This window comes from Salvelinus alpinus, chromosome 33 (assembly GCF_045679555.1).
Source record: "Salvelinus alpinus chromosome 33, SLU_Salpinus.1, whole genome shotgun sequence".
Taxonomy (NCBI): Eukaryota; Metazoa; Chordata; class Actinopteri; order Salmoniformes; family Salmonidae; genus Salvelinus; species Salvelinus alpinus.
The window spans coordinates 11870985-11893775 of NC_092118.1; the positions used below are offsets into that span (position 1 = coordinate 11870985).

The 22791-nt window shown below is 43.1% G+C and overlaps 1 protein-coding gene across 1 annotated transcript; it reads left to right on the plus strand.

Moving 5' to 3' along the window:
- Positions 1–3304: 3304 nt before the first annotated feature.
- Positions 3305–21873, plus strand: vstm2b (V-set and transmembrane domain containing 2B). The gene is made up of 5 exons (XM_071381220.1): positions 3305–3952; positions 4688–4875; positions 5674–5703; positions 6429–6828; positions 20853–21873. Exons 1-5 carry the CDS (start codon positions 3880–3882, stop codon positions 20939–20941), a joined length of 780 nt encoding a protein of 259 aa, XP_071237321.1. The 5' UTR covers positions 3305–3879; the 3' UTR covers positions 20942–21873.
- The last annotated feature ends 918 nt before the right edge of the window (positions 21874–22791 follow it).

Sequence of the window (22791 nt, forward strand, 5' to 3'; positions counted from 1 at the left end):
GGATGATTGCCTGACACAAGCACGCTCCTCATATGGCTCATTCACCACCTTTGATGGCTTCCTGTGGAAAGAGCTATGTCTCAGCTATGCCTCTGTAAACTCAGCTATGTCTCAGCTATGTCTCTGTAAACTCAGCTATGTCTCAGCTATGTCTCTGTAAACTCAGCTATGTCTCAGCTATGCCTCTGTAAACTCAGCTATGTCTCAGCTATGTCTCTGTAAACTCAGCTATGTCTCAGCTATGTCTCTGTAAACTCAGCTATGTCTCAGCTATGTCTCTGTAAACTCAGCTATGTCTCAGCTATGTCTCTGTAAACTCAGCTATGTCTCAGCTATGTCTCTGTAAACTCAGCTATGTCTCAGCTATGTCTCTGTAAACTCAGCTGTCTCAGCTATGTCTCTGTAAACTCAGCTATGTCTCAGCTATGTCTCTGTAAACTCAGCTATGTCTCAGCTATGTCTCTGTAAACTCAGCTCTGTATCAGCTATGTCTCTGTAAACTCAGCTATGTCTCTGTAACGGCATTCTACGTCGTCCTCCTCCTCAGACGAGGAGAGGAGAGAGGGATCAGATGACCAATGTGCAGCGAGGTGTGATGACATATTGAATTTATTTAAAGACGAAGACGAACACGAAAAAAACACTTGGAAAATTACAAAATAACAAAACGACGTAGACAGACCTGAACATGGAACTTACATAACTACACGAAGAACTCACGAACAGGAAAAGACTACATCAAACGAACGAACAAACGAAACAGTCCCGTGTGGTGCGCAGACACAGACACGGAAGACAATCACCCACAAACAAACAGTGTGAACAGCTAACCTATATATGGTTCTCAATCAGAGGAAAACGTCAAACACCTGTCTCTGATTGAGAACCATATAAGGCTAATTACAAGTGACCTAAACATAGAAACACAAAACATAGAATGCCCACCCCAACTCACGCCCTGACCAACTAAACACATACAAAATAAACATAAAACAGGTCAGGAACGTGACAGTCTCAGCTATGTCTCTGTAAACTCAGCTATGTCTCAGCTATGTCTCTGTAAACTCAGCTATGTCTCTTTAAACTCATTTGAACTCATTTCATCTCATTCAGCCACGTGTGCTCTAATAGGCCAAGAATGTCTTACTTAGTCTTACGAAGAGGAATGTTTTGATCAGCACACAGATGCAACCAGGAGAGCCTCTAATAGAATTGTTACTCGTTTTACAGAAATAGAGAATTAAAATAGAATTTACTGTTTTGTTTAATTTGTAAAAATTAACCAATTGCTGATAGAGATTGTGACTTGGGAGTCCTTGCAGAAAAAACACTTGGGTAAATGCAGAGGTCAATGCTCATAACATATGAGCAATACATTCTGTCCTCCTCTGGCCCACGATGGGTGTTGATGAAACAATCAATAGGCCTTATTTGAGGTCAGCCCTACATAATGGCTGGTTTTGATGGTGTGGATCTCTAGCGACGCTGCTGGGGGCTCGGAATGCTGAAGATCATGATCCATCTTGGGGAATCAGTGGCTCGACTCAAGCTGCCCTTTGTTATTCAGCTAAGGCCACTCATCTATTGATATTTCTCTACTGTCAAATGAGACCAGGGACTTGCTGTTCCATGTAAAGACGTTTTACAATGAGGTAATCAATAGCACAGTTTGACAATCCCCCTTGATTGGATAAACATATTAGCATTCATGTGCTTTCAAATATAAATATTTTTCCTGGTTCATCTAGTACATGTTTTTACTGTATAGTTTGAGCATGGGGAAGTTTACAGTTTGAGCACGCTCACAAACCACAGTGTGGCCTAGAGCCTTCAAACTCAACTCTGGACCTCGAAGCCAGGTCCACTGCTTATTTTGATTGTTCTAATCAGGGACTGATTTAGACCTGGCACACCAGGTGGGTGCAATTAATTATCAGGTAGAACAGAAAACCAAAAGGCTCCGAACCTCATAGGGTAAGAGTGGAATACCCCTGACCTACAGTATGTGTGTGCAAGTACAAGTGTGTGTGCAAGGCCTGCTGTAAATTATTATTATGAGCCCCTAAGTGCATGTAAAGGGGTTCTGGTTAAGGAAAGAGAATGTCAGTCTCCTGACACTGACACATTCTCAAGGGACAGCACCAATGCTGCCCATTGAAACAATGAGGCCATCAGAACTGAAATGGACCTTCCAGCATAACCTTGGACTTTTGACTCTTTATTCAAAATGAATTGAGCGCTACTGTTAAAACTAGTGGAAACATCGCCCACAGCCTGATAAAATAGAGTCATCATTTCCCACAGCAAAGCCTTTCTCTAGCTCTCATGTCCTCTTCTCCCAATTCTCTCTGACTCTAGCACTCTATACTAGCTTTGGGTGAAGTGCTAATGGGAAGAATTCAGTGAACAAGCAATGCATTATTGGCAGCTTGGCAGCTGGGAGAGCCGTTTTAGGATTCAGCAATGGGATCAGTCTGCTGCACCATCCAGGCATCTCAGAAAGACCCTAGATTAAAGCAATAACGGTGGCACCGAGTATGGACCACTTGGTGGCACACATTCTTAAAGGTCTGTGTGTGTGTGTGTGTGTGTGTGTGTGTGTGTGTGTGTGTGTGTGTGTGTGTGTGTGTGTGTGTGTGTGTGTGTGTGTGTGTGTGTGTGTGTGTGTGTGTGTGTGTGTGTGTGTGTGTGTGTGTGTGTGTGTGTGTGTGTGTGTGTGTGTCACAGCAGGCTGGTCACACCAATCATCACAATCATCAAACCATAAACCGTTATGACATGTATTGGGTGACATTGACATAGTTCCCTATTTATTTTCAAAGCAAATAGCACAACATGATTAAATAGGAGCACGACTGTGTTGAATGGTTCAATATCATAGTGAGATTGATTTTAATCCGAATTACCACTGTCTGTTTGAGGGAATACGGATTATCCCGGTGGTTATAATACCAGAGGCTGTGCGACAGCTGACCAATACTGCAACAACAAAAGTATAAAGCGCTGCAGTTTTTCTGTAGGCCTATTTTTCACATTAAATAAATACAAATCTCGGCTCCTGCTAATTTTAGAGTGGCTTGTTGAGTTTGGAGAGAAAACAGCATGAATCATCTTGATTCTATATGTTTTAAGGGCTGGCATTTCGTTTGGACGTCAGGTTGTGAGAATTGTCCTCATAGGTTGTGCCGTTCGTTGATTTGAGGGAAGGGTTGATTAGGTTTCAACGCGCGTCAGGTTATCGGTGGCGTCGCGCGCATCCCACACTAAGTTAGTGGGTTTGGAAATGCTAAAGCGCCTCCTCACTGATATGCACTCGCACACAAAGCAGACGGATCCGCTCGCGAAACTGGGAACTATCTACTGATCCTCCAGGTCTTAGTACAAAACACGGGACTCTCGTCCTCGGCAGGTCCTCTTTATGGGAGCGGACACAAGGATGGTTATGTAATGGGTCTTGGAGAAGTGCCCGGGAAACCTTCCCTTCATGTGGAAAGCAGAATGAGCAGGTTTCTTCAGCTGAGAAGAAGTTTGGTTTCGACCTGAAGCACATCAGGAAATAAGAAATCACAGTTATAAAGGGATAATAACAGAATATAGAGCAGCTGCAGAACATTCTCACTTATCAAGAGAGGGTATTCTGGTTCGCACCTTTGGATTGTACGTTTTTCGCCTGGCTGGCAGGAAAACATATTGGAGTACGTTATTTGGATCTTGTGAAATATCTTGAATATTTGGGAAAGCTAACGAATTACCCAACAGATCAGAGACCAACGCTTGCCCATCATGGAAATTGAAATGTTGATGTTATAAAGATACATTTATGGTCAAATGACCGTCTTTACGCGCTCTCTAATCTAACTACCTTGGGATATCTATGAGATGGAAAAACGGGGACTCAACGGCGTCCTTTATTATTTAATTCTTAATGCACCCTTGTTATTCTGTGTAAATGGTAAGTCAACTTTGTTAGTCGTGGCATGCCGTGCTTTTGATGGTGAACACAATTGCTGTCAATCGAACAGCTCATGTCGTTAGATTTGGGATTTCAAGCTGTTGTGATATGGACCGGACCGGGTCATTATTTGAAGTCGAGCGCATTATTATGCTGCAGTGACTTGGTCGTTATAAGAAAAAAAAGAATTACGTTGTCGATTAAATGATACATGGGTGAGAGAATAGATTGATAGGATTCAAGTATTAGACGCACACACGTCAAGACTGCGCTTCAGCAGTTTTGCATAATGTCCACATTTCCTCACTTATGCTAAGCCTAATGCAAGATGAACATAGTCTCTCAAAACACGTAAGGCAACAATAATTAGTATTCTCATAGTGAACAATTACTTGTATGTATTCCGTTACAGGTTATATCAAACGCCATGGTCATTTCAATTCACCGTACACAGTACACAGGTCACATGAAGCCAATACGCCTAGTTGTGTAGGCTACCTTTGCGTCATTGCTTCATTGTCTATTTTATTTTAAGTCTTAAACTATTATAAACTGATATTTAAATTGAATGGCAACCTGAACATGATTGTATTGCGAAATAAAGACAATGTGGAAACGGATCTCACTAAAGCGCATGTCAGTTGTCTGTCGTGAGGCTACGTAATCTCAGACCTTTGTAAATGTGTTATTCCAACATAGTAATCTATTCTATACCTTCTCTTTTCTCAATGTTAGCTACGTTTACTGAAGTGCCCAAAGATGTGAGTGTCAGTGAGGGAGAAGACGTCGAGATGCCGTGCGCCTTTCGTGCCATCGGATCATCGCCCTTCTCGCTTGAGATCCAGTGGTGGTACCTAAAGGAGACAACACCTAAAGAACTTGCACACGAACTGCAAATAAGCGCTCCGGCGAACAGAGCCAAGGTAATGCTGTCCCCATGACAGGGAGGGCAGGTTGGGCTGCTCCCGGGCAACTACTGAGAGGGGCTCTGTTTAAATGTTCGAAGTTGCGCCAAAAGTGATTGACATTCACGGCTACGGCTGTGTGCAATCTGGCCTTTCATGATGGCATCGCCATATGTACGACATATGTCACTATTGATTTGATGGACTCGATTACAACATGTTTGCCGACTAAAAGCATGTGAAAGGATATACTGGAGATTATAAACACTGTGTGGCCATTCATATTAAAGAAGGGGGTGTGTATATTGGGGTGAGCGGGAGGGGGTGCGTCACACCTAATGATACAAATGGCACACAAATGCCCACGTTGGAATATTCCATAATGCTGTTGGATAACTGTGACATGATTACGCAATCTGTGCCTTTGTTTCAAACGACTCGGGGACACAGAACAACCCCATCTGTAGTTTCTGCTCTGTTATTGAAGCACAATAAACACGCACTGGAAAACACAAACGATCATTTATGACAGCTCGAGAGTTAATACAGCTGTTGCTGTCTGTCGGTGGTGTTGATGTCAATGCACGCTGTTTCGGGCAGGTTTGGGAACAACGCAACTGTTGCTGTCCATGGTGCTGATTCCAATGCGCGCAGCTGTAGAAACAATTGTGCAATGTCGAAAGCTATTCAAAATTGCACATGGAATTCCAATTGTGTTGAAGCTCATATCCTTAAGTGTAATTACTATTAACGAGAGTATTATGCAGTCTTGTGTCTCTGGCTGACCATAACACTTCGACAAATTTCTGGTTTCAGGTCACTCAAAAGGATGCCACAAAAATAAGCGTAAGTGTTTGTGTTTCCTCATGTCCAGCTGAAGCATTCACGCTAAAACTTTATCATAGTGTAGATATCTATCTGATTTCTTCAAATGTTGTATATGTATGGCTGCACTGTTAAGTCCCATAATGCATTTGAGTAATAACATGTTTATAAACGTTGTTCAAGATCATAGGGCTAGTCACATCATATGGCCAAGTGGTGCTATGGAGGTCGATGGACAATATTTTAGCACAAGCTATGGTGGTAACTGTCCACGCCTCTGTTGCAAGTGGGCATTTTTCCAAGCATCGTTTTTTCTAGACTTACGACTCCATTTTGTACAGTTCGCTCAAACCTGGCTGGCTCACCATTATCATGTCGCCTTTATAATATAAATATAGCCTAATCTTGTTTTGAAATGTATCCAGAGACTTGCCACACAACAGGCAGCATTAAATCTGCCATGTTTAGGCCCACCACTAAACTGCGACGTTATTGCATTTTCCTGCCGAGCGGCAAGTTATTTCTCTATTGAGACTGCGTCCACACGATTAAGATTTTTTGGGGGATTATAGGCCTTTAGGATTTAGGCTATCAAACCCATAAACCCTCATCGCGTGCTACATATGTGGCAGTAGTCTAATGGGTGGCCGACATAGTCTCCTTTGATATAGACATATTTATTGTCGAAACCAACAGGTTATATTGTGCATGTAGCAATTTCTCCCTTTCTCTGTTTCTCTTTGTAGACTGTGAGGGTACAGGGCAGCGCCATATCTCACAGGCTTAGTCTCTCCAAGGTGCGAAAGGAGGACGAGGGGGTGTACGAGTGCCGAGTTTCCGACTTGTACTCCGACGAGACTCAGGAATACAAGGTTCAAGCCACCCTCCGGGTGGTTCCGCGTGATGGCATGGTGGCCGAGGAGGCCGTGTCCCACATTCAGAATAGATGGCCACTGAGGAACAGCAAGGACGCGGTGGCCGGGGGGCGGGCTACCTCTGAGCCGGGTCAGGGAAAGCCTCGTGTGCCTCCTCCGGCGGGAAATGGCCCCCTCCCCGCCAGCACGATGACCACCGCCTCTGCAGCAAAGTCCTCTGCTTCGCCAAGGCCCGGCAATGCGGCCATCCTCCGACAGCAGCACGGAGCTGGTAAGTTAAAGTGCAACAGTGACACCTAGTGATACAAGGGTAGAAGATGGGGAGTTTGTGTGTGTTGCTCCTCCATCTCCTGTCAGACCACCAGGAGCATGTAATTCAGATCGGTGATTTACCCTCTTTGAGTGAATAATAAATTACACTGACATTTTTATTGTCATTGAATAATATAATGTTATTTACAAATAATATATTTGATGATGCTTGTGTAGAGAACACAACCTGTTACATGTAAGTATATTGCTTCACAGGGCAGTGTTTCTTACGGGGAGGTATTCTTTCTTTCATCATAGCTTAATAAAAAAATGAATTTATCCTTGCTGGGACATATCTACCTATCTTGCCACCAGTTGAGACATTTGATTTTGCCAGAGGTCATAGTCAGATTATGGAGAGTGAGGGAAGGTGTGTATGTATATGCAGTAGGTATCATAAATATTCATCCCCTTGGATTTTTTCACATTTTCTTGCGTGGCGTAGTGGGATTGAAATGTCATTGTCGTTGATCTACACAAAATTCTCCATTATGTCAAAGTGAAAAGAATGTTAACAAATTAATAGGCCTACAAATTAAATAACTCAAATATAGTTGTTGCACAAGTATTCACCTTTTTGTTTAGGCAAGCCTAAATTAGTTCAGGAGTAAAAATGTAGCTTAGAAAATCACATAATAAGTTACATATACTCACTCCGTATGAAGTAAAACGGGTTGACATCATGTTTTAATGGCTAACCCTTCCTCTGTCCCCCACATACACCATATATAAGGCTCCTCAGTCAAGTGTTGAATTTCAAGCACAGATTCAACTACAAAGACCAGTGAGCTTTTCAAAAGCCTCGTAAAGAAGGGCAGTGATTGGTAGATGGGTAACATTAACAAATTAGACATTGAATATCTCTTTAGGCATGGTCAAGGTAATAATGATACTGTGGGTGATGTATTAAACCACTCAGACACAACAAAGACACAGAGGTCTTTCTTAACTGAGCTGTAGGACAATATGGAAACTCCTCCGGGATCTCATCATGAGGCCAATAGTGATTTCAAAACAGCTACAGAGTTCACTGGCTGTGAAGGGAGGAAACTGAAGATCGATCAGCAACATTGTAGTTACTCCACAATAATGTCCTCAATGACAGAGTGAATACAAATAGAAATAGAAAAGAGTGTGGCTGAAATAGTGAATCCACTCATTTGAAGGGGTTTCCACATACTTTTGTATATATACATGATCAACAAATCAAAGTATATTTTAGATTTTAGATTCTTTAAAGTAGCCACTCTTTGCCTTGATGACAGCTTTGCACACAATGAGTAGGTGTGTCCAAACTTTTGACTAGTACTGTATACAGTTGAAGTCGGAAGTTTACATACACCTTAGGCAAGTAAATTTAAACTCAGTTCTTCACAATTCCTGACATTTAATCCAAGGAAATTCCCTGTCTTTGGTCAGTTAGGATCACCACTTTATTTAAAAAATGTGAAATGTCAGAATAATAGTAGAGAGAATGATTTATTTCAGCTTTTATTTCCTCCATCACATTCCCAATGGGTCAGACATTTACATACACTCAATTAGTATTTGATTGGCATTGCCTTTAAATTGTTTAACTTGGGTCAAACGTTTTGGGTAGCCTTCCACAAGCTTCCCACAATAGGTTTGGTGAATTTTGGCCCATTCCTCCTGACAGAGCTCGTATAACTGAATCAGGTTTGTAGGCCTCCTTGCTCGCACAGGCTTTTTCAGTTCTGCCCACAAATTTTCTATAGGATTGAGGTCAGGGCTTTGTCATGGCCACTCCAATACCTTGACTTTGTTGTCCTTAAGCCATTTTGCCACAACTTTGGAAGTATGCTTGGGGTCATTGTCCATTTGGAAGACCTATTTGTGACCAAGCTTTAACTTCCTGACTGATGTCTTGAGATGTTGCTTCAATATATCCACAATTTTCCATCCTCATTGTGCCATCTATTTTGTGAAGTGCACCAGTCCCTCCTGCAGCAAAGCATCCCCACAACATGATGCTGCCACCCCTGTGCTTCACGGTTGGGATGGTGTTCTTTGGCTTGCAAGCGTCCCCCTTTTTCCTTCAAACATAACGATGGTCATTATGGCCAAACAGTTCTATTTTTGTTTCATCAGACCAAAGGACATTTCTCCAAAAAGTATGATTTTTGTCCCCATGTGCAGTTGCAAACTGTAGTCTGGCTTTCTTAAGGAGGTTTTGGAGCAGTGGCTTCTTCCTTGCTGAGCGGCCTTTCAGGTTATGTCAATATAGGACTTGTTTTACTGTGGATATAGATATTTTGTACCTGTTTCCTCCAGCATCTTCAGAAGGTCCTTTGCTGTTGTTCTGGTATTGATTTGCACTTTTTGCACCAAAGTACGTTCATCTCTAGGAGACAGAACGCATCTCCTTCCTGAGCGGTATGACGGCTGCGTGGTCCCATGGTGTTTATACTTACGTACTATTGTTTGTACAGATGAACGTGGTACCTTCAGGCGTTTGGAAATTGCTCCCAAGGATGAACCAGACTCGTGGAGGTCTACAATTTTTTTCTGAGTTCTTGGCTGATTTCTTTTGATTTTCCCATGATTTCAAGCAAAGAGGCACTGAGTTTGAAGGTATGACTTGAAATACATCCACAGGTACACCTCCAATTGACTCAAATTATGTCAATTAGCCTATCAGAAGCTTCTAAAGCCATGACATCATTTTCTGGAATTCTCCAAGCTGTTTAAAGGCACAGTCAACTTAGTGTATGCACAATTATGACCCATTGGAATTGTGATACAGTGAATTAAAAGTGAAATAATCCGTCTGTAGACAATTGTTGGAAATATTACTTGTGTCATGCACAAAGTAGACGTCCTAACCGACTTGCCAAAACTATAGTTTGTTAAGAAATTGGTGGAGTGGTTGAAAAATGTGTTTTAATGACTCCAACCTAAGTGTATGTAAACTTCCGACTTCAAATGTATATACACACTATCTATACAAAAGTATGGCCTTACTGAAGCGCTTAGTGACTTTCAACGTGGCACCGTCATAGGATGCCACCTGTTCAACGAGTCAGTTCATCAAATTTCTGCACTGCTAGAGCTTCCCCTGTCAACTTTAAGTGCTGTTATTGTGAAGTGGAAATGTCTAGGAGCAACAATGGCTCAGCTGTGAAGTGGTAGGTCACACAAGCTCATAGAATAGGACCACCGAGTGCTGAAGCGTGTAGCGCGTAAAAATCATCTGTCTTCAGTTGCAACACTCACTATCGAGTTCCAAACTGCCTCTGGAAGCAACGTCAACACAATAATTGTTTGCCAGGGGAGGTTAATGAAATGGTTTTCCATGGCCGAGCAGCCGCACACAAGCCTAAGATCACCATGTGCAATGCTAATCGTTGGCTGGAGTGGTGTAAATCTCGCCGCCATTGGACTCTGCAATAGTAGAAACGTGTTCTCTGGAGTGATGATTCACGCTTCACAATCTGGCAGTCCGACAGACGAATCTGGATTTGACGGATGCCAGGAGAACGCTACCTGCCCGAATACATAGTGCCACCTGTAAAGTTTGGTAGAGGAGGAATAATTGTCTGGGGCTGTTTTTCATGATTCGGGCTAGGCCCCTTAGTTCCAGTGAAGAGAAATGTTTGGTACTTTTTACCCCTTTTTCTCCCCAATTTTGTGATATCCAATTGGTAGTAGTTACAGTTTTGTTCCATCGCTGCAACTCTCGTACGGACTCGGAAGAGGCGAGGGTCGAGAGCCGTGCATCCTCCGAAACACAACCCAGCCAAGCCGCACTGCTTCTTTACACACTGCCCGCTTAACCCGGAAGCCAGCCACACCAATGTGTTGTGAAACACTGTACAGCTGTTGATCGAAGTCATCATACATGCGCCCGGACGCCACAAGGAGTCCCTAGAGTGTGATGGGACAAGAACTTCCCAGCCGGCCAAACCCTCCCCTAACCCGGATGACGCTGGACCAATTGTGTGCCGCCTCATGGGTCTCCGTTGGTGGCCGGCTGCGACACAGCCCAGGATCGAACCTGGATCTGTAGTGATGCCTCTAGCACTGCGATGCATTGCCTTAGACCGCTGCGCTACTCGGTAGGCCCGTGAAGGGAAACCTTAACGCTACAGCATACAATGACATTCTAGACGGTTCTGTGCTTCCAACTTTGTGGCAACAGTTTGGGGAAGGTCCTTTCCTGTTTCAGCATGATAATGCCCCTGTGCACAAAATGAGGTCCATACAGAAATGGCTTGTCGAGATCGGTGTGGAAGAAATTGACTGGCCTGCACAGAGCCCTGACCTCAACCCCATCGAACACCTTTGGGAAGAATTGGAAGGCCGACTGCGAGCCAGGCCTAATCACCCAACATCAGTGCCCGACATCACTAATGCTCTTGTGCCTGAATGGAAGCAAGTCCCTATAGCAATGTTCCAACTTCTAGTGGAAAGCCTTCCCAGAAGAGTGGAGGCTGTTATAGCAGCAAAGGGTGGACCAACTCCATATTAATGCCCATCATTTTGGAATGAGATGTTCAAAGAGCAGGTGTCCACATACTTTTGGCAATGCAGTATATACGGTGCCTTCAGAAAGTATTCAGACCCCTGGACTTTTTCCACATTTTGTTACGTTACAGACTTATTATAAAATTATTAACAGAAAAATAAATCCCCATAATTCTGCAAACAATACCCCATAATGACAAAGTGAAAACAGGTTTTTAGAAATGTTTGCTAATTTATTAAATACGAAAAACAGAAATACCTTATTTACATTAGTATTCAGACCCTTTGCTATGAGACTCGAAATTGAGCTCAGGTCCATCCTGTTTCCATTGATTATCCTTGAAATGTTTCTACAACATTGGAGTCCACCTGTGGTAAATTCAATTGATTGGACATGATTTGGAAAGGCACACACCTGTCTATAAGGTCCCACAGTTGACACTGCTTGTTAGAGCAAAAACCAAGTCATGAGGTCGAAGGAATTGTCCGTAGAGCTACGAGACAGGATTGTGTAGTGGCACAGATCTGGGGAAGGGTACAGCATCACGTCTGGAGGAAACCTGGCACCATCCCTACGGTGAAGCATGGTGGTGGCAGCACCATGCTGTGGGGAGGTTTTTCAGTGGCAGGGAGACTAGTCAGGATCGAAGCAAAGATGAACGGAGCAAAGCACAGAGAGATCCTTGATGAAAACCTGCTCCAGAGTGCTCAGGATCTCAGACTGGGGCAAAGGTTCACCTTCCAACAGGACAACAGCCAAGACAACGCAGGAGTGGCTTTGGGACAAGTCTCTGAATGTCCTTGAGTGGCCCAGCCAGAGCCTGGACTTTGAGCCTGGACTCAATGCTATAATCTCTGCCAAAGGTGCTTCAAAAAGTACTGAGTACAATGGTCTCAATTCTTACATGCTGACCAGACCGGACACGTCGCGTGCGCGAGCGTCGCACAATAAATGTAGAAATCCATGTTATTCAATTATTGCACCCACACTGCTCACGCTCGCCAACAAGCGTCTGCGATGCCAAGGGCTAAAATAGAATTCCTTTCTATTTCCGACGCAGATCGTGCTGAAAGTTCTGCCTCTCCCATCTCCTCATTGGTTTATAGAAGCAGGTACCCACGTGCCTTCTCCTCATTGGTTATACCCACGTGGGTGATTGAAAGACTAACTGTTTTCCGGTAGTCGTGGTAAGACTATGAAAGTTTAGATGCCGATCACCATATAAAGTTCAAAGATAAATAAAATCCAGATGTGGAAAGCTCTTAGAGGCTTACCCAGAAAGACACACAGCTGTAATAGCTGCCAAAGGTGATTCTGACATGTATTGACTCAGGGGTGAATACTTATCTAATCAACGTATATTTAGTGTTTTATTTTTCATTCATTTAAAAAAAATATATGGAATTTTCATTTCACTTTGACATCAATTACCAAATAAATACCAATTTAATTAATTTCAATCCCACGTTATAATGCAACAAAATGTGAGAAATCCAAGGGGGGTGAATACTTCCACTATAGATGCTGCAGAAGAGAGTGACAGGTTCTTGCCTTTATAGTGTCCACCATATAGAGAAAGAAATTATGAAGATGTGATTCACAATGGCCGTGGAGATGAGGTCTCCTCATGATCTCCACACTATAACGTGAGAGCGCCTTAAAGCAGCCCCTGGAGAGAGCGAGCAGGGGGCTATCTCACACGCCAGACTCGCTATTGATCGATGAAGCATACTCCTGAATAATTAAATTTCACAGACTCCGCAGGAGGGTTTAATTCGCCGTTCTGCCATATCAGACTTACAGCTGCTGACGCAGTGGTGGTGCAGCGTGGGAGACATGTCTGGTTGGGGGTAGGGAAGGAGGATGCACACTTATCAGTACGTGGGATCATACTTGTATGTTTATGTGCGTTAGCATGTAACTGTGTGCTGATGTATGTTTTGATTGTGTCTGTGTGTGTGTACAGACGGGATGTGAAAGCAGCCAGGGAGACCTCAGACTTCTCCTCCTCTTTCCTGGCTATTGCTGTCAGTGCGTTGGTGGTTTGCAGGGTGACTAAGGGGGTAATGTAGAGCAAGGCCCTCCTCTAATGATAGGCTGTTGCCAGGGTTCTGGCTTCTTTACACGGGGGTTGTCTCTCTCCTCAAGGAACTCCTGATGGGAAGTTTTCCGAAATACTTTAGAGGCCCTTGGAGGAGATATTGTGGGAAGTTTCATTCTCTGTTCCTTCCCTATTGTGTCTATCGTACTCAGTGTTGTGTCTGCTCGACGTGTGCTGTGGCTTGTCGGGATGGCTGTTCTCCCCTTGCTGTGGCTTTGTCCTCAGGGCAGAGGAGGACAGCTGGTGGGGCCATAACTGGAGGAGAGGACTCCAGAGGAAACAGCTACACGCCTCTGCTTCCACTACTAATCCCCGACTTCTTATTCAGTAATATCATCCAACAACATGTTCATATAAATGTATGCTTGAAGCCAATGCCATCTACAGAGCCTTGAGTTCCATTGAAAATGGAATCAACAGAGTTGTGCAAATTGGTCATTTGGAAGCCTACATTTACTTCTTCTACATGTGAGTCATTTAGCAGACTCTCTCATCCAGAGGCCAGGGATCCATTTGGTCTTCTCTATGTGATTCTAATCCCTTACTTTCTGAACGAAGCTAACTGCCAACCGAGGGGTAATCATGCTGAAAACACCAAGCTAATAGAACGGCACCATGCTGTTAGTCCTCCTCATGTTGGACTGTTCAGAACACGGATGCTGCCATCCTGGACATGCACCGTGGACGTGACACTAGCCTGGAGCACGTTAAATGGCCTTCTCCTAGGAACTGGCATTGTGGATCAGCGTGCTCGCTGATCCATTTGGCGAGAAAAATCAAACAATACCGTTGCCAGTTCACTGATTCCTCATTCCTCTCTCTGCATCTCTCTCTCTCTCTCTCTCTCTCTCTCTCTCTCTCTCTCTCTCTCTCTCTCTCTCTCTCTCTCTCTCTCTCTCTCTCTCTCTCTCTCTCTCTCTCTCTCTCTCTCTCTCTCTCTCTCTCTCTCTCTCTCTCTCTCTCTCTCTCTCTCTCTCTCTCTCTCTCTCTCTCTCTCTCTCTCTCTCTCTCTCTCTCTCTCTCTCAACATGACCCCCATTTTCTCCAAAACACAATAGAGGCAGGATTCTTGTCCACGTATTTAATGTAGCAAAAATGACATTGAATCCTTTTCGACCAAATGAGCAGTTACTGCCTTTTTACTTGGTTTTGATTTATTTTTTATTTTATTTAACAAGGCAAGTCAGTTAAGAACAAATTCTTATTTACAAAGATGGCCTACCCCGGCCAAACCTGGACGAAGCTGTGCCAATTGTGCACCACCCTATGGGACTCCCAATCACGGCCAGATGTGATTCAGCCTGGATTCAAACCAGGGACTGTAGTGTCACCTCTTGCACTGAGATGCAGTGACTTCGACCGCTATGCCACTCTGGAGCAGAATAATGCTCTGTTTAGATTACAAAACGAGGTTAGGCAGCCATTGTTGGGGCAATTGGATTGACTGACCAACATTCGTATATACGTCATACTGAGCAGTAATACTTGTATGCTCCAGTTCTAAATAATGATTTAGTAAAACATCATCATCTGTGGATCAGATACAGACTGACCTCTGGGCTTGTTGTCTTAACATGATTGTCCAGGGCAGAGCAAGGCAAACTCACTATGAGAATCTGATGCATATTATTTTTCATATATAGCAGCGCAAGGCTGATATATTCCTTCAAATTGTCTGGTCAGTATTTGCTTCTCTGTCTCTCATCATGTATCTCTGTCAGACTAAATCAAATACAGTAAATCAATCCATGTAAAAGTGCCTCCCTGACACGTTTACATTGACTGTGGGAGACAGAATTTTTTCTTGGCTTTTTTATTTCTTTAAGTGAACCCCTCAACATATTTGTCAACAGATTGTGAAGGTTAAAAAGCACCCTGGCATATTTGAAAGATTGGCCCTCCCTTGTCGTACCACAATAACAACAGTTGAGGGGGAAAAAATGTGATCTGGCCCGCCTCTCGGAAATGCGTGCATCTGTCACTTTTCTGCAATGTCATCTGGCTGACTGGCAGAAACAATTAATATTAAAGGGGAAATGCCACGGGCATGTGGCAGATAAGCTGGCCCCTCAGCACACTGTCAGGTGTCTCAAATTGCCTCTCAAATTTTCATTTTTCATCTGGGGGTTTGGTGGCCTTGCTGGGATAACAGATCAACTTGCAGTGCACCATTCTCCAGTGCTTCACAGGGAACCGGATTGATGGTCCCATGGAGGATCAGTGGCTAACACTTTGGGGATGGTGGTTGTCTATCATGAATTCACAGTGGAATGTGTGGCGACTGCACAGCTGTGAATGTTCCTCCTGGTTCTCAATTCACTAACAGAAAAACTACGACACAACAGTGAAATGGAACCTTGTTGAAACTTTAAACTGCGAATACAACCATCCATGGAATCACAAGCTCTACTCCCAGCATTTTCCAACATTAGAAACAGAATATTATTCGAAATATTTTCATCTCAGAGCATTTCTTTGTTTGTGGCACCTCCCAAGCATTTATACGATAGTGTTGTCCCTTACGTAAAACAATATTTCAGATTAATTTAAAGTATCTCAGTAATTCGGCTCACTTGTTTCACGAATATCAACCTGTATGTAGGCCAATCTGAAAGCCAATTACAATGTGAACCGCTATTACTGAGATCCTTAATTAATCAATCATCAAATTAATTCACTGGGATATTCTAATTAGAATTTTATTGACTATCTATATTGATTATGGACTGCTTGATTAAAAGGAACATTTGGTTAGTGGAAATATTCCACATTGTGCATGTGACTGTGGGAGTTAGTTCAATAATGTTGCTGTTTGTATTATTCACAGTGAAAGTGAGGGGAGAAAGAGAGAGCAATAGGAGGAGTTGACTATGCAATAATATTAAAAACTGTGACTGTGTGCACTCAGCACTTCGTCGAAAGGACTTGCCAGGTGAACTTGTTTGGTATGGAGTGCGGAAGATGGCATCGAGCATGAGGACAGCCAGACAGTGATGATGCAAGAGCTCACTTGAATACACCTACCCAAAATGCAATGGTCTGCTTGCTACTCTAGATTACCTTGATATCCCTTGGCAAGAGTATTTGTCTCTGGCTGGACAGCTGTCTCAATCCCTCATTAAACACCCAGTCTATCACATCCTCTCTCTCTCTGTGTGTGTGTGTGTGTGTGTGTGTGTGTGTGTGTGTGTGTGTGTGTGTGTGTGTGTGTGTGTGTGTGTGTGTGTGTGTGTGTGTGTGTGTGTGTGTGTGTGTGTGTGTGTGTGTGTGTGTGTGTGTGTGTGTGTGTGTGTGTGTGTGTGTGAATATTAACAGGCTGATGTGGCTTTTCAGTTGTCAGTCTCCGCTCTAAGGACAATTATGACAAGTGTTAGGTAACTGTCAGACTGTGTGGGAAGCACTTCACTTCTCCCAATGTGGTGTTGATTGACTTACGTTGTTGACTTCCATTGTTTGCCTGGCAAGAAGGCACTGTGCTGGTGTTGTCATCTCTGTGACAGATGACGGCTGGACGGTTATGGGGACTTTACATTACTCTATTATTATTGGGCCTTTGTGTTGCGGCCTATAGCTCATCCAAGACCATGAGATAGTGGGAAAAGTGGTAGAGAGGTGGAGAGTTCTCACTTAAATAAGTGGTCACTTTCACCTGTAAGGAAAGACACTACATGACCAATATGGAACAATGGTAGCTGGCAATCCATAATGGTAGAACTCTGTAGCGGTTCTCTTTATTGTAGGTACCCCAAGCAGTCAGAGTTGCAAAACTATGGCGCACTGCAGGGTGAAGTGGTGGAGGAGTACTTATTTGCCTCGCCCTCAGCTTGTATTATTGAACTTCCAAGGCTTTTTGGTTCCATGTGGTGAAGAAGCCTGTTGGAGTTCAACCTCCCCCTAACAAAAGACGTTCACTTGTGACCCGTGTATCCATGAGGACAAACGTAGGCACCAACAAGAGAAAACATCATACAACATCCCTCTTTGTATGTTCAGTCCAGTTAAACGAATAGAACAAAGTCAACCACCTGTGTGGATGCAGTGTCTTTGTTAGCCAAGCTCGGTCAATAGTTCCCTCTTTTTTCCTCTGTCTCTCTTTGCAACATAGTCTTTGGTCTTTTTTTGACTGCATCTATCTGCAGTACGTTGTGTTGCACTCCCCATTGAACACTCCATGCTCTGAAAACGTTTTTTTTTTTGTTTCTTTATCCACATCTGTGTTTTCAGTCGTTCTGTTTGTCCTCCCCCATATGCGATTCCTAATCATCCCCCTATTCAGCCGTCTAGCAGATGCCAACCGTAACCTTCGAGAATAGTGATGTCATCCTAATGGCCATTAGTTACAGGTCTACACAGTGCATAGCTGCTACTCGGCAGAAACACTCGTGTCTAACAGAACGATGAGATTGTACCTCTCATCCAAGGGGTTCGGCTTTAGGTAAATTGTCAATGTCTGCTAATGTGTGAGGGAGAAGGAGAGAGAGAGAGAGAGAGAGAGAGAGAGAGAGAGAGAGAGAGAGAGAGAGAGAGAGAGAGAGAGAGAGAGAGAGAGAGAGAGAGAGAGAGAGAGAGAGAGAGAGAGAGAGAGAGAGAGAGAGAGAGAGAGAGAGAGAGAGAGAGAGAGAGAGAGAAATCAAGTGTACACTTCACAGTGCTGGTGTACTAATGACAGTAATTATTGTGCGAATAGGGCATGTAGCTGAGTCATAGCTAGTGTTGTACACTGTTTGAGGGGTGTATTGTTTCTGCTTCACTTTGCCCCCAATGAGCTGCAATGTGATCTCCAAATAATGTGTTGGGCCTATTCATTTGCCAAATTTCAACACCCCCACGTCATACACCACAGATGGCTTTTTAACCTTCCAAATATTTGAATGTGGTGGGTTATATAAAGTATAGCAGACTGTCTGCAGTTAAATAGACTATTGAATTCATTGTATTTTTAAAGGTCGAGGTTACTCTCACAAACCTACATTTCCATAGACGTAAATTATTGGCTAACTGATTTATCTACGGTAGACAGATGATCTTACAGACACTGTGTTCTGAGAGTAAGTGTATGCTTTGATTGATTCAAGACTCAGGAGAGAATCATCTGAACCGTAAGGCAAAGCGATGTCATTCCCACAGAGAGATATCCACTGGTACTAAAACATGGTTCAAAGATAAACAAGACAGATCCCAACAGAGTGGCGTGCGAATTTGGAGTTGGAGCAGTGTGTGCTCTTATAAGTGTAAACTTATTTTAAGTGTAAACTTATTTAGTGCTTCCAGTAGGGGGATTAGTGTGGATGGAGTAATGCCTTGGTGTTTAGTTTGGTGACTGCTGTGTTAACGTGCAGTGATTCTGGCAACAATGGTCCTGGGAGTAGTTCTCAGGTTTTAGCTGATTCGTGTGGGTTTATTCATGTTGTTATTTTCATGGCTTTTGTTTGATCTTTGTATTTTTACACAGCTTTACCTGCATTCCGTCTTCAATGAACACCTATATTAATTGTCTGAGTAGGAGAGTGTCTGATAAAGATCATCAGAGATGACACAGGGTGAAACCATTGGTTTAATGTAGTTGTGGATAGAAAATAATGACTTTTCCTTGAGTCTGAAGAAGTTGTAGAATATTCTATAGAATAGAGTAGAATTGAACATAGAATAGAGGGATTCTGTGCCAAAGATTTCGTATCCATGTTAGAGCGTGAGAAGAAGTTCTGGTTTCTCAAGCAGGGTACCTGAAAAGTCTGGCTTTTCCTAGTGCTAAATGAATATCTATTGACACCAGGTATGAACTTTGAACAGATGTGGATTATTGCGTGACTAAGCCATTTCAAAAGGTGAACTGAGGCAGTCCTCTGGTCCCCACCAATATCACAACTGATAATCCTGCTCTGTTTCCACATTTCAATCCCAAAGTGCTTTTCTAATACTAAGGTGGTTATATGTTATCACAATTTCTACTCAGGAAATTATTATTTTTCAACAAATTTAGATTGGATTGGACATTTTAAAGATGTCTGTGACAGCACCTGCCATAAGTGGTGATTGTAAGGGTCTGGTTGGTGCTGAGGTGGGGTGCGTCACGAGGGGACAGGAGCAGTCAGAGCCGGCTGTCTCCAGATAGCCTTAAATAAACACCTGTCATTTGGATCCTTGGTGAGGAGGGTCAGATAAGTGGGGGGTGGGACACAAAAGAAGGGATACAGTTTACAAAGAGGTACAGTGCCAGAGACATAAACAGAGAGCGGATGGAAGGACATGAGAGATTGAAACAATAGAAGTAGAATGGGGGAGAAACAAGGGGAATTGATGCGAAGATTAGAGCCAATCAGCGAATCAACGTTCAGCGAAATATGGAGAAAGACATTTGGTATAATGCTTTCTCACTCCCTCCATTTTGTCCTGAATACACTACAGTTCTGTCTGTGATTAAGACAGCTGGCCTGGCTCCGGGTGAGTCTTGTAAGGCACTGTTAAGCACTTGTATTGCCCTGTTTGCGTGTAGTAGAGTTCATATCTTTGAGTTGATGTTCGTGTGGTCTTTATACCATGTCTTTGGGCTGGGGGATGATGGAAGCGTTGGTGTGTGGATGTGTAGCGGGGCGTGGCCTGGTTGAAAACATGAGAATAGAAAAACAGACGGCTGTTTCACACTAGAGGTGTCACAGAAGCTCCAGCCTCGTTAAACATTGACTCATTACGCTTGTTTCTGTGTGTGTGTGTGTGTGATGATCTGAAAAATCAATCTGGCCTGCCTTTTGTTTGTAGGGGTCTGTTCCTCGGTGACCGCGTGCGTCCGTTTATGCATGTGTGTGTGCGTACATGAGCATGTGTGCTCGTATGAGAGAGTGTGCGTGTGTCATAATGAAACAGCTTTTAGCCAGCAGTTGCTCTACTGCCCAAACAGGAAATGAAATGTGTCAGACAGGGATTAGGAGCTGAATCCAAGGGCCACTCTTCCTCATGGCCAGGTTCTCCCCGACATGTCTCCTACCTTTCCTGTACAAAACCATCAGCATAAGTAGATGCCGCCATTTCATGGACTCAAAAGGTAGCCTGGCAATGTGGATGAAACTCTCACCTCTATCTGCAACATGGCAGCAGAAGCGTGAACGAAATTAGACTTGAGATTTTCCACAACTGTCATTTTGTCAGACATAATTGTGTGAAATATGGCCTAGGTAATACAGAATTCTACTCCTGGCAGGGAGTTAACAGATATCATGAGCTACTGTGAGCTTCCTTTATTCTGGAGGATCCCCCATTGTTCCCATTCACCACAGCCAGGCATCCATGATACTGTCTTAACACTGTATCTCTCCTCAGTTTCTGTGTGCAGGTTTGATTTGTAGCACAGAGACATTTCCACTGACCTTTCTACCCCCTCTGGTTGTCTTTGTCTGGCCAGGTTCTGGAGCCATTACCACCACTGACCCGTTCCTCTTCATCACTCTCCTGATCCTGCATAAGCTCCTCCCCTTCCTGTTTACCCAATAAGAGACTTCAACCAAACGGCGACCCGAAAGTTTTCACTTTATGTACCAAACAACGAAAGGGAAATATATATATAGATGTCTACCGTTATGGCACATCCCTGAGGGCGAGGAAACGAATGGCAAAGAGAGGAGAAGAAAGGACTGACGATATAAGGACTGAATGAAAGAGAAGGACAAGACGTGGTCTTCTGACTGGGACTAATGGAGGACACGTCTAAGAACTGAATGTATATGAATTGTATGAGAAGCATGAAACAAGGAATCTATGTGAATAAGAACTTCACAGCTACGTCATACACACAACCGACATCCACTAAACGCTGTATCCAGTTTCCAAATAGTATCTGCCGTGCTTCATGCATGGCTGTTCTTATTTATTTTCGGGTGGATATCTTTTGATGTTTTATTTTCTATTTGTATTATATTTTCAGTTCAATGGATTTTTGGGGGGAATTCATTTTTCAGGATTTTGAAATGATTTTGATCATATCTGCTTCTGGAAGATTCTTTTTTTTTATTCTAATAGAGATCCACTCCTCATGTATGTTTAGGTTGATTTGCATGAGCTGTTGAACAGAAACCCATCATGTTTTTTCACAGACGTCGAAGATGGGGCTTTTTTTTAATGTTCGGTTCATTCACGGAGACTGTGAGTCTGTGTCGCTCTGTTGCCCCTCTCTCTCATGATTTCTCCGAGCGTCGTTTCATGATGTATACAAATATGACCTTATATATTTTGATTAAATAAGGCACACATTACCATAGTTGTTGTTAGTCACCTTCAATAATGTTTATTTTTATTAAAAGATATGGTGGTCAAAGTTAAGACATTCATTTATAAATACAAAAAAAAAAAAACTTATTGGTATGTTGCCAACACCAATTGAAATAAAAGTTGTAGTTTTTTTTCAATAAAAATTGACATCAAAGGCGTTACATGTGAACATTACATCTATGAATCTTTCTTTGACCATACAGGAAACCATGTCTTAGTGCTCCCTGAAGTATATGGTTGACCCATATCATGAGATTAATCTTTCCATGAACTAGAAGTGAATTAGGTATGTAGGTCACTGTCCAGACAGATCTTTCTTGCCAGTGTGTGCTCCACAAGCGCTAATGTTTAATGAAGCGCCTGTGTGCATCCCTGTCCAAGTGTACCTCCAAAAGTCAGTTGCAGAACCAGTGTCTGAGCTCCGTTGAATCCATGGGAGATATGTGACAGCTGAGCAGCTGTTGATGCTGGCAAAGCAGACGCAAGGTACCACTTGAACGCCCACATTGTCGACTGAGGGTCGCAACGCAGTCCCCTGGGAGTAGTGAGCTGTGATGTAGTCTTTCCGGCAGGATAGGCACACATTCAGTGGAAGAATTCTCGCTCGTGTAAGCATGTCTAACTAACAAAACCAAAAGTCATATGCGCATCCCAGGGAATGAGCAACGGAAACTCCTAACTAGTCTCCTCTTGTTGTCTGTTTCTCTTTCATCGTTTGTCAGTTTCCCACATTAATATTGGTGGAGAATGGGAAGACTGGTTCCACTTTGAACTTTAGTTTGGCTCCAGACAGTCCTTTGGTCTCAATAGATGTCGAGCAGACATGATATAAACACAAACAGAGCTCTCATTGCAAGTGTTGAATGCCAATGTCTTTTGACATTTGGCAGTTTATTAACTTTCCCTTAAACTATTGTTTTGATTCACTCTTGAGTATGGACTGCATTTGTCCCGAAAATTAATATCACCACTAAATAATAAACAGGTCAGATAGGTAAAAGCTAACAGCAGCAAACCGGCAGCAACATAAAAAAAAAAATTGGTTTTGTTTCAGTGCCTTTTTAGGGGCTGTTTGC

Coding starts and splice junctions, on each gene's coding strand:
- vstm2b (XM_071381220.1), top strand. CDS start 3,880: ATGGAAAAACGGGGACTCAACGGCGTCCTTTATTATTTAATTCTTAAT. Junction 3,953..4,687: donor CTTGTTATTCTGTGTAAATG/GTAAGTCAACTT, acceptor TCTCAATGTTAG/CTACGTTTACTGAAGTGCCC. Junction 5,704..6,428: donor AGGATGCCACAAAAATAAGC/GTAAGTGTTTGT, acceptor TTCTCTTTGTAG/ACTGTGAGGGTACAGGGCAG.